At 40.5% G+C, this 17,385-nt stretch overlaps 1 protein-coding gene across 1 annotated transcript in view; it reads right to left on the reverse strand.

The window, feature by feature from the left end:
- Positions 1–1,555: 1,555 nt before the first annotated feature.
- The window catches only part of cpe (carboxypeptidase E), a 42,380-nt gene continuing 26,550 nt past the window's right edge, over positions 1,556–17,385 (reverse strand). The window contains exons 2-9 of the mRNA XM_065275009.2: positions 16,585–16,781; positions 8,966–9,133; positions 8,766–8,883; positions 8,230–8,412; positions 5,305–5,444; positions 3,771–3,870; positions 3,084–3,202; positions 1,556–2,995 (exon numbers count right to left, since the gene is read on the reverse strand). Of these exons, the coding sequence (XP_065131081.1) occupies positions 2,897–2,995; positions 3,084–3,202; positions 3,771–3,870; positions 5,305–5,444; positions 8,230–8,412; positions 8,766–8,883; positions 8,966–9,133; positions 16,585–16,781 (1,124 nt within the window). The 3' untranslated portion in view covers positions 1,556–2,896. The remainder of the gene's footprint in view (positions 2,996–3,083; positions 3,203–3,770; positions 3,871–5,304; positions 5,445–8,229; positions 8,413–8,765; positions 8,884–8,965; positions 9,134–16,584; positions 16,782–17,385) is intronic.

The following is a 17,385-nucleotide window of genomic DNA, read 5'->3' on the forward strand; positions in this document are numbered from 1 at the left end:
ATAGACAAGGAATGAATAATGGGGAGACTTGGATCTGCTATGCCAGCAATTATACAGAATAGAGCTTAATAACTTGCCGACACAACAAACCGTAACTGCAAAACTTTGCAATGAGGAAATAATAGTATGAAAACTTCGAAATGGTAACACTGAACTTCAGACTTAATTCTGAAAGTCATAGAAAGTGTTTCTTTGCAAATCTGCTCAACGGGAAATTATGTAGATGTAACTGGTAATTGGATTTTTAGATGAGATCTTAAAGAACTATTAAACATAAAGGATCCAATTAGAACTTAAAAAGCAGACCGATGCCATTGGACAGCTTTTAAAGTCTACAAGGAACTTTTATAATTTCACTTTAGAAAGTTAGATCTATGTGTTGTTGCTTAAAGGACCAAGACACCAACTTATTACACTTGAACTTCTTTACGGTACAATTAATCAAATGACCATTCCACAGCAATAATTAATTTGGTATATCAAGGTAAAAATAGAAAGCCTCATAGACTGGCGTGATGGGAGAAAAATATTACCAGCCTAAGTAACTGGTTAATGAAATGTTCATTTTTTACAATAGCCTACTACACTGTAAAAAGTAAATGTTTTTTCAACTTACATTTTCTGACTTCAAAGCTCAGATAACACACGCGTTTTCTGATAATCTCTTGTTAATCTTAAGTACCTATAGAGAAGTATTACATCCATTTATAAAAGACAGATCCGCTTTCCGAATAAACCCGAACAACACCTCTAACGTTAGGCATACCGCACGCGGAGCGAGTCACGAGCTAGCAAAACACACATCTAGCAAAACACACAAAACAGATATTCCACTATCTCTGGATAACGATTCCCTACATGTTTGTGTCTTAACATAAAATGCACTTTGCCATCAAAACACAGACATGTTCGACTTCATGCAGCGCCGAAAAAAAGACAGGCGGATGACGTCAAAGTACTGCGAGTTGGATAAAAATCATATAGAGACGTCTAATTTCGACTAGCTCTCGCGGTACTTTGATGTCATCCGCTTGTTAACTTAGTTCTAGCGGCGCAGTATGAAGTCGAAGAAGCCTATTGACGTGCACTTGAGCTATTCCGGTTAAAATGCCCATATACGGACTTCCACTGTACTTCATGCGCTGAAATTGACCATTAAAGAAATAAAGCTTACATAAAGCTAAACATAAAAATTGTTATGAATTTTTTTTGTTACCAACTGAAGTACTTTTTTTTAAGTAAAACAGCTTTTACTTTTTACAGTGTACTTCAATTACATCTTACGTCTATGCATTTCAAAACTACTTAAAATATAAATTTTGCAGTAATTCAGAATAACTTAGTCTCATACACTGTTAGAAATAAAGTTACAAAAGCTGTCACTGGAACGGTACTTTTTTGTATGTACCATTTAGGTACCGATATGCACCCTTTAGGTACTTTTCGAAAGGGTACTGTCCCAGTGACATCTTTTGTACATTATTGTATAGACAACATCCACATGCACTTTCTATATAGTTGCATCACATAAAATTAAGACACACATGAATCAATGACAACAGAAAGGGAAATTTATTTTTGTTTGTGAATTAAGTTTAATTTAACCATCATTACATTCATTTACAAGAACTTCCATTGATGTTTCAGATAAGAAACATTTAAGCTGACTTAAAATGCCATTTTGTGACACTAATATTTTAGGTTTAAGCTTTAGGTTTCATTTTGATGAGTAGACGTTTAATAGAGATGACATGTGAAAAGATATATTTCATCATTATATTGAATAATTTAGCATTTGCCTTCGAACGTGGCATTGTAATAGTACATAAATTTGTAATTATAATGACGCTGAAAAAAGGAACAATATATCATTGATTCAATATATCATTATATTCAATAAGATTGCAGTTCCTGACAGTACCGTACAGGACACATTTGTGCATTTTGGTATAGATTACAAAACCTTCAGATATCTCCATACATTTCAATAAACATATTTGTGCCATTAAAATCTGTTGGTTTTTATTAACTGAAACGTAACTGTTTTACAAACATAGATAATACAAGTTTATAGCTATTATCTATATGTTCATTATTATTTAATATAAGTTAGGAGTTCAGTCGATAACCTCTTCCATTTAATTTGTAGCTGCTGTTCAGTTAAAGTGAACTTATCAAAGCATTAGTAAATAGGAAATAGGTTTATCAAAAGCACTCCCATTAAAAACATCAAGCATAACTTTTTTAAACTCACAAGACAGTGTCTGTATAGAAAGAGAATTATGTTCAGGCGTAAATGAGTGTCGACTACATAGGCTTCAGTCATAATCAGTCACAATCAGAATAAATAGTAATAATCATTGCTGACACGTACATTCATCACAACACAGTGCTCTCTGATTGGTTGGTGTGATTGATGACAATAGCTACAAAAACATAGCACGATATCAACGTAAAACACAACGTTACAAAATATAGATCAGTCAAACGGCTTCCACAATATTAACTGTCTGTGTTATGCATGTTTATATCGTATGAATAACTAGGTTGATCAAAATTGCAAAAACCCAGCAATAGATCAACTTTACTGTAGGGGCACTTTACCAAGATTGCACACTGTAGCATTCGATTCAGTGTCAATCCGTGTATTCATCCATGTATACAAGGACGCAGATCATTTACCCAACAATACATTTTGTGGACCAACTATACCAGCTGTTGTCTTTGTCAACATGTATGTGTATTATGGCTGTTATAAAGTCCGGATGCAGTGCCTCTAACATAAAACATTCAAAATGAACAAATAAACAGAATGTTGGGTTTAAGTTGAAGAACATATGACAACAATAAATATTTTACACCCAGTAAGCTTGCGATGATCTCAGCCGCAGCTTGTTTAAAAGTTGAGGGTCTCTGACATCATCTTCCACCAGTCCATGAGCTCCTCTTTCTCTTCTTCTTTCCTCTCTTCCATTGACTCCAGCTCAAAATCCACCTGAAAGAGACAGAGAGAGAGAGAGATCTGAGATGTAAGGAGAAGTTGAAAAACAAAGGCTATAAGTGTCTGTGATAAAAGTGTTTACTCGTGTAGCGGGGCTGTGAGGAACAGCTACTTTCTTGACCACGGTGAGGTATCCAGGAGCGGCAGCTGTAACTTTGTAGTTACCAGGAGCCAACAAACGCCAATAATCGCCATCCTTAGCTGAAGAAAAAATTAAACATGGATGTGAAACGTTTAGAAATAATGCTTAAAATGGCCACAAGAGGGCAGTGCTAAACAGGGCAGTCACATCTAGGTTGTGTAACTTTTTTTATTTTTTATTTTAAGGAATAGTTAAATGTAAAATGAAAAATAAAGATGAACTGTGCACATGACAACTAGGCACCATATAATAGGATATCACAACTGCATTTTAAATATAATATTGAAGAAGGGAGGTAATTTACATTTGGGATGTCATGAGGGAAGGCGAATTTGAACTATTCCTTTGGTAAATAACTGTAATTGTAGGTAAGACATTTATATGTTGATCTGACAAGACTTAAAATGCAGTGGCTCTGCATTGCAATTAAAATATTGCATTCTGACCAGGCCAATAAAACGATGAATAAACAAAATGTGTCCATTTTGAACATATTGGCATTTGGTTGCCAAGGGAAAAGTTGGGGAGGGAAGGAGGGTATAAGAAATATGTGCCTGTGTTTGTTTAATTCACAGTATATTTAAATGTATTTTAATTATTCATCTCAGATGTGCATGTGATGTGTACCTGTGGTGATGTCGTGGTCAATGCCTTCAACAGAGATAGATGCGTTGGAAATGGGGCTGCCCTGAAGATCACGCACAAATCCAGTCACTCCCCTGTGAACCTGTAAAGGACACGAGGGATCAAATGGGATGAAAATCTGCTAATCCTGACTCTCCACAAACCCAACAGCTATCTGTCAACAGGCTGAAAGAAGAACTAGGAATGTCCCTACTGAAAAGACCAGCTAAAACCAGCCTAATGCTGGGTACACACCAAAAGATAATCGGGCTGATTTTGGGTCGATTTCCCCACTTCCGACAATTCTAGCTATGTCCTCATTATCTTGATGGTTGTACAGATTATCATATCAGATTTTCCCTTGGTGTGAGGTGTGTAAAGGGTGTCCGAACCTGATCGGAAGAACGTCGAAGCCACCCCGATCGCGAATCGTAAATATTAAACATGTTTAATATATACGATCAGAACAACTGATGTGTGGGACAAACGCGTGCACACTCTTGAGATTATCACGTGAAACGAAACAATATCCAATCAGAAAGCGAGATGATGGAAGACGGAAGCAGTCATGGCGCAGCACAAAGTGAAGTTGATGCACAATGAACTTCTTCAGACCATGTTCCTGCTGTCTCCATGACTTCACCCAAACGCTTTTCTTTTTTTACCTTGAAATTTCTGTGAAAATTATTCCAAACACTATCATTGAAATTTCTTCCTGCATATCATCCGCCATGCTTATTCTGAAGTCTCGCTTGATTTTGCAAGATTTGTCGAGACTCTGGTTGAAAATCTCACATTATACACATTATAGGAGCAAAACAGTTAAATCTAGGATTTTTTTATCCTCATGTTTGTCACATTTTGAAAATCATATAAGATGTAAAAAAGTCTGGTTTTACTGTAGCTAGTCTCCCAGCCTGGATTTAACTGGTTATGGCAGGTGTAGGAGGCTGGATTTAGAATGGTTTTGGACACTTTTAAGCTGACCCACCAGCCTAAAGCAACACTGTGTAGTTTCCATGTAAAAATGACTTACAGGTCCCCCATGTGGTTGAAAAGCGCAACAGTGCCTGGTATCAGACACTCTTCTGCAGGCAGGTGGAGGGGCGGGGCTGGGTTTCCTACCCTCCACCGCCACTTTCAGAGTGTGCTTGTAGCAGCTAGGAGGCTGCTCAGGTTGCAGCAACAGTACAATTTGTCCAGTTAAAAGTTGTTCTATCACTGAAATAATTTTAGAGACATTATTAAAAGGTAAAAAAAACTACATAGTGTTGCTTTAAAAACATCTTTACCAAGCTGGAAGCTTGGCCAGCTTGACAAGGCTGGTTGACCTGTAGCTGGTTTAAGTTGGTCCTCCCAGCTTCGCAAAACTGGTCTTCCAGCCCGGTTTTAGCTGGTGGGTCAGCTGGGTTCCCAGCCTCACCAGCTAAGCCTGCTACACAAGCTTAACCAGCTGGTCTCTCCAGGCTGGGAGGCCAGGTAAAACCAGCCAACCAGCTTAGGATGAAAGGGATGAAAGACAAAAAATGGTCTGTACCTGCTCTATGTAGTTGACAAGTGAGTTGCGGTTCTGGTCCCAGTACTGTTTGAGTGTGTCCTCAGGAGGAAACTTATCACAGCTCAGCTCCAGAGTAATCTCAAAGCAGTTACTGCTCAAATAGTTAAAGTCTTGCATACCTGAGAGAAAAAAGGTGGTACAGATCAAGAGTCGGCAACATTGTTAAAGGCGGGGTGCATGATCTCTGAGAGCCAATGTTGACATTTGAAATCACCTAAACAAACACGGCCCTACCCCAATAGAATCTGGACTTACTTTTGATAGACCACTACCAAGAACAGCAGTGTAAATGCATAGTAAAAATTGTAGTAACATCACTAAGTGCACCCCAGCAGCACACAACTACAAAATTGAAACAGTGACATCTTTAAATGTGCAATGTGTAACTTTTAAAAGGATCTCTTGACAGAAATGCAATATAATATAAATAACTTTATTATCAGCAGTGTACGACCTTACATAATGAACTGTATTGTTTTTATTACCTTAGAGCAACATGATCTCACAAAGTTCCGTGGGATAGTCACGGAATTTTGTGCTCATTTTTCCGTGGCATTCTCACGGATCTCCGCATTTTTCCGTGGCCCTGCTACGGACTGTCTTTTTCCGTGGCATTCTCACGGATTGGTTACTCAACTGCTTTTTCCTATTTTCAAACCATTTTCGCTTCGGTTAAGGGTTAGATTTGGTGTTTGCGTTAGTATGTCACTTTAACTATTGGTTTATACTATTTTTTCTGATTTATTTTTTTATATTTTCTAAACTTTAAACAATTGTCGCCTGGCGTTGGGGTTAGAGTTGGGTTTGGGTAGGGATGTAATTTCATGTAAATCTAACCCTAAACCGAAGCGAAAATGGTAAGAAAATAGGACAAAACAGTTGAGTAACCAATCCGTGAGAAAGCCACGGAAAAAGACAGTCCGTAGCAGGGCCACGGAAAAATGCGGAGATCCGTGAGAATGCCACGGAAAAATGAGCACAAAATTCCGTGACTATGCCACGGAAATTCGTGAGATCAGGTTGCTTAGAATGAGCCGTTTTTATCTATATACAAAGCAGGTCCCCTTACATGGAAATAGCTTACCATAGTTTCACTATGTGTTTCGAAAGGGAGGGGTAAGTAGTGTATTGAGCCATACAATCTCATGCCGCCACAAAAACACAGTGGACCTTTAAGATTGTAGCCGGACTATTACAAGAAACGCTGTATTACCAGAATTTATCTAAGCTAGGCTAAGGTAAAGGAACACGGCCACATTTTGGGAATTTAGCTTATTTACTGTATCCCCCAGAGTTAGATAAGTCCATACATACCTTTTTCATCCCCACGCGTGCCGTAACTCTGTCTGACGCACCCCCGCTAGCTTAGCTTAGCACAAAGACTGAAAGTAAATGGCACCAGCTAGCATACTGCTCCCTATAAGTGACAAAATAACGCCAACATTTTCCTATTTATAAGATGTTATTTGTATAATGATTTGTATAACACTGTATACAAATAACAAGGTCATATGAGACACAGCGATCTTTTAACAGTATACATACTGGGAACTATATTCTCAGAAGAACTGCTACTTGGGCGGAGTGATTTGCTCGCAGCACCCGAGAAACCCAGTGGTGAGGAGCAGAGAGTTGCTCAGAGTCACTCCGCCCATGTAGCAGTGCTTTGCCTTCTGAGAATATAGTTCTCAGTATGTATACTGTTAAATTTTCCTGTCTCTCATATGACCTTTGTACACGATGTGACTATACAAATCAAAACATATAAATAGGATAATGTTGGCATCATTTTGTCACTTATAGGGAGCAGTATGCTAGCTGGAGCCATTTTCTTCCAGTCTTTGTGCTAAGCTAAGCTAGCAGGGGTGCGTCAGAATGAGTTACGGCATGCGCAGGGATGAAAAAGGTATGTATGGACTTGACTAACTCTGATGGAATATGGTGAATAAGCTTAATTCCCAAAATGTAGGTGTGTTCCTTCAAAGGTGATAATTTTTCATATTTAACCCAAAATATAAAAAAAATGTTTTATTTTAATAGATTCAATAAATAAAGAAATATAATATTCCAATATAGTATTTAGAAATACTTCTAATAAAATATTTGTATTTTTATTGCTTGATTTGGGAATTTTCTTAGGGCCTCTTTTGTGCTTAGACAGAAGCAATGAAATCTGACCTTTTGTACATGATCAGTACTACAAATGTGTGTATGTTAGTAACCGCATGGTCTCCGACATTCAGTCCTACATTATTTATATTACAGTATATATTATTTCTATATTTATGAACTATATTAAAGTGGGATACTGTCATTTACAACGTTTTTTTTTTATTTTTTGTGGAACAAAAAGCAAAAGGTATGTGTCACTACATTACTTTAATCAGTGTGTAGAACAGTGGCGGCCAGTGGCTTCTTTTTTCGAGGGCGCTCGATGCGAAGTTCGTCACAACATGTATGTAGCCCGTCATGTGTGTGGTTCGTAATTTCAAAATATGTGTTCTGCGCGTCAAGTGAACCTATGTGCATCACGTGTCTTGTCAAAATAAGTGCCTGCTGTAGACGCGTCTAAAGGGTTTATGATAAAAGAGACGCTTGCGTTTGCCAGATCCTCGCATAATCTCATGCGTAATCAGAGTTTACTGTTCAGGGAGTGTCTTGCATGTGTTTTGACGCGTATGCAGCAGGCACTTATTTTGACAAAACACCTGATGCACTTGGTTCACATGACGCAACAAACACATATTTTGAAGACGCAAGCAACACACATGACACTTCGAACACATATTTTGAATTTGCGCCCCTCTGATGAGCAGTCACGAGCCGCGACTGGCATAGACGTGACTGCGTTATTTTAAGGCTAACTGACAAATGCATCAGATAATTAAGGTTGTCCATTTGTACCTCCAGGGACACTGTACCAGGCTCCTCCATTGGTGATGCCCTCTTTAAAGCTGGAATCATCGTCATTCTTGCGGCACGGTGGTCGGTTTGGGTCAGACATCACTGGGTTGTAGCTGGAATAGGACTTTGCTAAACTCTTAAACACCATATCATCTGGACTGGTGCTATACTCATGAGTGGAGCCTGGAGATTAAAGAGAAAGATGAAAACCTTTAACCGGAGCTGGTTCTGTCTTACCAATATTCAGTTGTATTCACAACAAATGTCCATCACATTTCATTTAAGACATCACAATTATGATTGCCTGTATTTTGCTAAGTTTAATTCTGTAATGATCACATAGAAAAATAGGTTTACTCACTACAATAATCTATATGGGTATATGCGTTATACCAAACTGTATGGGTGTGCTCCTAAATTAAACTCACCATACTAAACTATATTAAACTGCTAAACCATACATACATATTATACTGTATGGGTGTACTCACTATACTAAACTATATGGCTGTGTGTGTTTATTGCATGTGTCTCACCACTGCGTGTCTCATCATATGGGTAGTTGGCCACCACATCACCTCCGTGAAGATTGGCTGAGAGGACGAATGGTATGTCCATGATCCAGTGAATGACGGCCTTGGTTTCTGGAGCCAGCTGTAACAGACACGGAGATCAAATACATTTGCAACTCTGTATTTTGCAATATTTCAGTACAATATTTGAAACGCTGTCCCACCTTGGTGTTTTCATCCACGGCTTTTTTCATGTTTTTAAGGAGGTGGTTGTTGGCTCCACCCTCTTTTTCGTTCATGTAGACAATGCGATCGAGGTCTGGAAAGTTCCGGTTCAGATCAATGCCTTGAGCATTACTGCGACCCACAAACCAGTCCTTCATTTCTCCAGACTGCAAATGCATGTAATAATCATACTATTAGCATAATTCTTTCAAAATTCTGCCAAAAACTGTATTTCTGAATTGCCTGAGGGTGGGATTATGCGGATTTGAAGCGAAAGTATTTGATGAATATATAATATGTGCCTAGAGCATTCGATCAGTATCATTATCTTATTTTTGACGTATGTGCCGTTTAGAGGCTTTGGCATCTTAGCTCTTCATATGTAACCTCATTTTGCAATTGTATATGAATCTAAAAATAACTGAATATATACATCTTGTAGATCCAAGAAATTGGACTGAATGGACTGAAAGAGGTTGTAAGAATTAAAGTTATGAAAATCAGGTCACAAGTCTGTCCATGAATGTTTAACTAACACATAAATCCATAAATCTCTTTGGTCCTGTAGCTCAATTGGTAGCAAGTTATGTTAGCAATTTAAAGGTCATGGGTTCAATTTCTAGGGAAGCCACATACTGAAAAAATTATATCCTTGAATTCACCATAAGTTGCACTGGATGAATGTGTCTGCCAAATGCATCAATGTAAAACAGGAGATGAACAGACTGAGGGGACTATGTTTTAGGCAGAGAAGTTACATCTCATTTTGCAGATGCTACACCAGGAAATGCCGAAGTCTTAAGTTTTGGCTGAAAAGCGAAGCCTGAACACAATCACTGCTTTAACTTAAAAATAAAACCAGACAAGCCGTTGACTCAAGAAAAACCCCAATGTTTACCTTTCTATCATAGTAAAACCATTTATCTAAAGAAATCTCTTACTCTATTCAGGGCCATAGCTAAGATTTGCCTCTATTGTATACTGCTGTGGCCACCCTTGGTTCCCACTTTTCATCTGACTGTGCCCACTAAACATGTAGCGTTTGTGCTCAAAATCCCCCAGAGAGGACTTTACGAAAGCAGTCACTTCCAGAGAAGTGTATTTGGGTATGTGGGACAGGGGGTATTTATTGTCACCAAATACAGCTGAAAGTGCAAAGCACCTTTATATAAAACATGACTCATGTGTCTTTAAATGTCAAAGCCCACACAAGTGCTATATGTAAGTGTAAGAATCTAAAGGATGTGGTAAACCACAGCAAAGTGATATGAAATCAGCATATGTATACAGCTAAACAACAAACAAGTGTAACGCTAAATGATGAGGGAGGAATCGAATTGAAACTAAAAACTTTTACTTGCCTTTTGGGGGCCTAAAAATAAAACAGGCTCCCCATTGGCTAAAAGGATGTTTTGAAAATAAATTATAAAAAAAAAACACATTAATTTAGGTTCTTATAATAACGTTACTTTAAGATAAGATACCTTGTAAAACAATTGTTAAAGGGATAGTTTGGCCAAAAATGATATTAAACCCATGATTTATTCACCCCCAAGCTGTCCGAGTTGCATATGTCCATCGTTTTTCAGACAAACACATTTTCGGGTATTTTAGAAAATGTTTTAGATCTTTCAGTTGATTAAATGTAATGTTACGGGGTCCACCCATAGTCCACGACCTTCAAGTCCAAAAAAAGTGCGTCCATCCTTCACAAATTCAATCCAAACGGCTCCAGGATGATAAACAAAGGTCTTCTGAGGGTAATCCGCGCGGTGTTGTTGTAGAAATATCCATATTTAAAACTTTATTAACGAAAATAAATACCTTCCGGTAGCGCCGCCATCTTAGTCGCGTCCGCATTCAAGATGAGAGCTTACGCAGCCTACGGAGGCTACTCTGCTGCTGCTCTGTGCCCCCGCCCTGCGAATTTGTCATACGTCACTAAGAAAAGTGCGTACACTACGCTAATACTCTCTCCTGAATACAGAGGTATCTAAGATGGCGGCGCTACCGGAAGGTATTTATTTTCATTTATAAAGTTTTAAATATGGATATTTCTACAACAACACCGCGCGGATTACCATCAGAAGACCTTTGTTTATCATCCTTGAGCCGTTTGGATTGAATTTGTGAAGGATGGACGCACTTTTTTTGGACTTGAAGGTCGTGGACTATGGGTGCACCCCGTAACATTACATTTAATCAACTGAAAGATCTAAAACATTTTCTAAAATACCCGAAAATGTGTTTGTCTGAGAATTATAAAACACAGGACATGATGGTAAACTGTCCTTTGTGCCAATGGGGGATATGCACATGAGGTTTGCCTTAATGTTGAGAGTGGCGTGAGAGCTGTATCTCAGTTGTGGGAAAGCTGTAAATTGGGGCACATCATCAGTAGTGTTCCTTTGAATCAGGGGGTGTTTCGGCCTTTCAACACTAGACACCCTCATCAAAGGTGGCCAGCTACAGGGTAATCAAACCTGGGCTTGTGTCCCATCCCCACTCATGAGATTGCCTAGATGTTTGAGTGGCGCAACCCACGGGCCTATGCAAGGCAGGGGGGGTCCTTTTCCCTGAGTCAAGCCTAAAGCTGACCGCATACCTTGTTCACACTCCTCCTGGAGGGTCATAACCTGTATTCACAAGTGGGGTATTGGGTGGGAGAATTTTACGTTAATGCCTTTTGAGCCCAACATGGGTCCTTCCGCTTAATCCATATCCACTGACTGCTTCTTTCGGCTGCTTCAGAAAGTGATTTTATTGTCTGTCGCAGAGTCTGTCCATGAATGCCTAGATCTTTCAACAATCTGATGGTGGACGAAGACACAAAACCTCTACATCCCACTTCCACTGGATAAATTGTAGCTTTCCACCCTCGTTGTTGAGCGTCTGCTGCCAGATCTGTGTAGCGTAATTTCTTGCGCTCATAGGCCTCTTCTGTTGAACTCTCCCATGGGACTGTGAGCTCTATGATGTAAACAGACTTCACTGAAGAGGACCAGAGTACCAAGTCTGGCCTAAGGGTGGTAACTGCAATCTCAGGTGGAAAGGTTAGTTGTTGGCCAATATCGACTAGGATCTTCCAATCCCGGGCCATGGCTAGTTGTCCAGCTTCTGATTTGATAGGGGGATGGTTGGGCTTTTTCTGTCCCTCTTGGATGAAGGTTGGAGCTGTGATGGAATTAGTTCTCAGGGGCAAGGAGTTGAAGAGCTGCTGCCAAACTCTTGAGGACCTTGTTGTGCCTCCAGGTGTAGCGACCTTGTGTAAGGCTGGTCTTACAACCAGTCAAGATATGTTTAAGAGTTGCTGGAGTTGGGCAGAGGGCACAGGTTGGGTCCTCGCCATACCACTGGTGGAGGTTTTTTTGAGATGGGAGTACATCATAGGTGGCTCTGATGATGAAACTGATGTTACTTGCCTCCATTTCCCAGATCTCTCTCCAACTCATTCTTCTCCTCTCCAAGCCTTCCCACCTCATCCATTGTCCCTGTTTGACAAGAGAGACAGCCTTTGCACATCTTTCCACCTCCTCCTGACGGCGCACCTCCTCAACCACCATTTTCCTTCTCTCTGATGTCGAGGCCTTATGCCAAGTTGGTTTACTTGCCGTAAGGCCAAGGCCACCTCTTCCCAACTGGACATGCCCTACGATATCACTGTGCCTCAGGGCTGATGTAGCTTTCTGCACCGCGTCAGATGGTGCCCATTTCCGTCCAGTTAGCAGGGATGGAACAGCATTACCGATGATTTGATCTCTGGAGTCTTTCAAAGTCATCTGGAGTCTTACTTTACAGCACTTGAATTCTTCTGTGAGGCTTGTAATTGGCAGCTCAAGGATCCCTTTACCATAAAGACTGATGTTAGTCAGACATCGTGGGAGTCCTAACCATTTCTTCACATAAGAAGTCATGGTTCGTTCCATCTTCTCCACAGTTGTTATTAGAACGTCGTATATAGTAAGTGGCCACATTACTCGAGGGAGAAGTCCAAATTGCAGGCACCAGAGCTTGAGCTTCCCTGGCAGTAGGGTCCTGTTAATGTTCTCAAGACTGTTAGTGATGTCCTGCCTTACTTGCTGCACCTGGTCTTTGTCCCTGAGACTTGCGTCGTACCATCTGCCCAGGCTTTTGACAGGTTGCTCAGCCACTGTTGGTATTGGGTTGTCACCAATGCAAAACTTCACGATTTTAAGCTGTCCCTTGACTATTGAGATGCTTCGTGACTTGTTCGGCTTGATTTTCATCCGGGCCCACTTGATGTTCTCCTGCAGTTTTCCCAGTAACCTCCAGGTACATGCTGCAGTAGTAGTCAAAATGGTCATGTCATCCATGTATGCTCGGATAGGTGGAAGGCGGATCCCGTTCTTAATCCGCTCCCCCCCACTACCCATCTTGATGCCCTGATGATTACCTCCATGGCCATTGTGAAAGCCAGGGGTGAGATTGTACAGCCTGCCATTATGCCTTGCTCTAAGCACTGCCATGAGGTTGTAAAGTCAGCTGTTGTGAAGCACAGTTGCAGGTCTTCATAATAGGCTTTTACTAACCTAGTGACTGATGATGGAACTTGAAAAAAGTTAAAGGATTCCCAAAGGAGGTTATGGGGAACTGCTCCAAAGGCATTGGCCAAGTCAAGGAAGACGACATGGATGTCTCTTTTGTCTTTCTTCGCTGCTTGAATCTGATGCCAGATCATACTGGTATGCTCTAAGCAACCAGCATACCCAGGAATGCCAGCCTTCTGTACTGATGTATCAATGTACCCATTCTTCTCCAGGTAAGTGGATAACCTCCGTGCTATCACACTAAAAAAGATTTTCCCCTCAACATTAAGAAGGCAGATTGGCCGGAATTGACTTATATCAGTCGCATCCTTCTCCTTAGGAATTAACACTCCCCCGGCCCTTCGCCACGCCTTGGGTATTGTTCCTTTCTGCCACACTATCCCCATTAGCCTCCAAAGATAGCGTAGTACATCTGGTGCATTCTTGTAGAGCTTATACGGTACTCCATTTGGCCCAGGGGCTGATGCTGATCTTGCACGACGTACTGTACTCTCCACTTCCTTCCATTTTGGAGGGCAAGATTCCAGATTGTATTCAGAAGGTTTAATAGGTGGTATATCATGTGGGATAACTAACTGTTCATGCCTTTTCATGTGATGATGCATTTCTCTCAGATATTCTTCCAATTCCTGCTTTGGAATTTTCAGGATTCCGCTTTTTTCCTTAGCAAAGAGGTCTTTGATGAACTTGAAGGGGTTTTTATAGAACCTTGTTCTTGTGTGTTTCTTCTTCCTACGACGTTTCCTTAAGTTCTCTGCTCTTCGCAAGGTTGCCAATCGACACTTAATGTCCCCCTGGAGTAGCATGAGCCCCTCTCTCTCTGCATCAGAGGCCTTCTTCCACTGCTTCCTCAGCTGCCTTCTCTCCTTAACCAGCCTATCGATCTCTTGCTGCCTCCTGGATTTGGCTGGTGTTGATGTTTTGTTGTTTCTCCTTATCTTCACTCCAAAGCACTCTTCTCCATAATGATAGATAATGTCACCCATCCTTTCCAGCTTTTTCTCTGCTGTGCCCACCTGTTGCTCCAGGATTTTCGCCAGGTCATTGTTGATTATCTCCCACTCTCTCTTCTCAACAGCTTTAGGCCATTTCACACACGGTCTGTGCCCTTTGATCTTTTCCTCCTTAGGAGGTCTCTGTGGTTGGGTGGGTTCCTCCACCAATCTTTCTGTGCTTGTATTCTCTTCAGTTACAAGAGTACTGATGCTCTGCGAACTATGATTTTTTTCCCGTCGCTGTGCTTCAATCGACTGACTTGACTGGTTGCTTCGTAAGAAGTACTGGTCAATGCGAGGCCCTTGTCTCTGCTCTCTCAAGCACCCTCTCCTTCCCTGGTGGGTCCTGAACCCCCTGAATGATGTCATTTTTGCCCAGCCACAGGTGCACACTTGCAGTGAGTGTCCTGCTGCTGTTGTGGTTGTCTCATGTGCCAAGTTCTTGCTCGTAGTCATATCCATTCCTGGGTCTGTAACCATATTATCAGTCATCGAGCCATCTTGCGCCCCCGCTCTCGCAGGCTCTAGGGGTATGTTCCTTTGTTCACTTTCTGTAGCATTTGGCGGGTGTCTCCAATAAACTGAAATAGCATCGGAGACTGCCGCCATGGGTAGCTAGCCCATGACAGCCCCAGTGGGGACTATTCCCTCCAGTCAGCTGTCTCTCCAAGCTGTCACACAGACTTTCCTATGTTGTCAGCTGTTCTTTCACAGCGGTCACTGGACAAGTCCAGATACTCAGAATTATAAAACACAGGACATGATGGTAAACTGTCCTTTGTGCCAATGGGGGATATGCACATGAGGTTTGCCTTAATGTTGAGAGTGGCGTGAGAGCTGTATCTCAGTCGTGGGAAAGCTGTAAATTGGGGCACATCATCAGTAGTGTTCCTTTGAATCAGGGGGTGTTTCGGCCTTTCAACACTAGACACCCTCATCAAAGGTGGCCAGCTACAGGGTAATCAAACCTGAGCTTGTGTCCCATCCCCACTCATGAGATTGCCTAGATGTTTGAGTGGCGAAACCCACGGGCCTATGCAAGGCAGGGGGGGTCCTTTTCCCTGAGTCAAGCCTAAAGCTGACCGCATACCTTGTTCACACTCCTCCTGGAGGGTCATAACCTGTATTCACAAGTGGGGTATTGGGTGGGAGAATTTTACGTTAATGCTGAAAAAGGATGGACATATGCAACTCGGACAGCTTGGGGGTGAGTAAATCATGGGTTTAATATCATTTTTGGCCGAACTATCCCTTTAATCTGGTCATAATATTTGTATTTATCAAAATGTGGCGCTTGAAAACAAAAACGATCCACAACAGGATCCGTGAACGGGAATTGTTTTAGTAACAATGTCTGTATGCAAAAAACGCAAAGGAGCAACTTTTCCATTTTACATTACATAAAATTGAAACAGTGACGTTTTAAGATTGTATCTGGAATATTATAAGAAAATATATATATTAACAGAATTTCGCTAAGCTAAGCTAAGTTAAAGGGATAGTTCACCCAAAAAATAAAATTCTCATCCTCATGTTGTTCTAAATCTGTATACATTTCTTTTTTCTGATTAACACAAAAGAAGATATTTTGATAAATGATGATAAGCACACAGCTGATTGTAACAACTGACTTCCATAGTAGGAATAAAAAAAAAAGATGATGGAATTCAATGGGTACCATCAACTGTGTGCTTACCATCATTTATCAAAATATCTTCATCATTTATCACAACACATCCAAAATATTTTTTCCTACTATAGAATTTAATGGTGAGCTCCGTGCTTACCATCATTTATCAAAAAATCTTCTTTTGTGTTCATAAAAATAAAAAATCTAATACAGGTTTAGAACAACGTAAGGGTGAGTAAACAATGAATCATTTTTGGGTGAACTATCCCTTTAAAGACTGCAAATGCTTTAATTTTTTCAAATTTAACCCAAATATTTAAAATATCATTTTATTTTCAATAAATAAATACCTAATCAAGTACCTGATTGTTGTGTAAATGAACCCTTCTGACTGCAGAAATACTCTGTGCCTGTGTGCCTGTTACCTGTGAGGCGGCCTTTTCAAAGCCGTCAGGATTCATTGAGGGCATGATGTGAATCCGTGTGGAGTGGATCAGGTCGATGATGGTGTCATTGCCCGCCTGGTACTCATTACACAGATACTGAGCCAGATAAATAAGCAACTCTCTGCCCACAGCCTCATTGCCGTGCATGTTCCCAATGTACTTGAACTCCGGTTCACCTGTCACAGAAAACAAACAGTTAATGACTGTACACATATGTGCATTCACAGACACACAACAAAAACTCAGTTATTTGTCATTCTCATAATTTCTAAAGTATATTCAGTATACCAGCAAGTAGTTGGCAAACGCAAGCGTCTTTTTTTATCATAAATGCGTCTGTAGAAGGCACGTATTTTAACATGACACGTGATGCAAAAAGGTTCACATGAAGCGCTGAACACATATTTTGATATGACGAGCCACACACGACGAGGTAAATACATGTTTTGACAAGCTTCGCATCGTGCGCCCTCGAAAAATAAGTCACCGGTGGCCACTTCACCCCATTGCCTCATTTTCCTTACGAAAATAAACCATAGTTTTATAGTGGTAAAATTGTAGTAACCATGTTCTCTTGGTGTATGTAGTAAAGCCATGGTTAATTTTCATAAGGGTTACCACAATCATTAAGGCATTTTGTCAACAAAATCAACTTGTTCTCTGTAGAATGACTAGAACGACAGACTTGAATTAATGATTCAGTTATTTAAATGCACTGACATGAGGGTGAGTAAATAATGATTAGATGATGACTTTACATAGTTGGGTAAACTATTTCTG

This window comes from Paramisgurnus dabryanus, chromosome 4 (assembly GCF_030506205.2).
Source record: "Paramisgurnus dabryanus chromosome 4, PD_genome_1.1, whole genome shotgun sequence".
NCBI classification, from domain to species: domain Eukaryota; kingdom Metazoa; phylum Chordata; class Actinopteri; order Cypriniformes; family Cobitidae; genus Paramisgurnus; species Paramisgurnus dabryanus.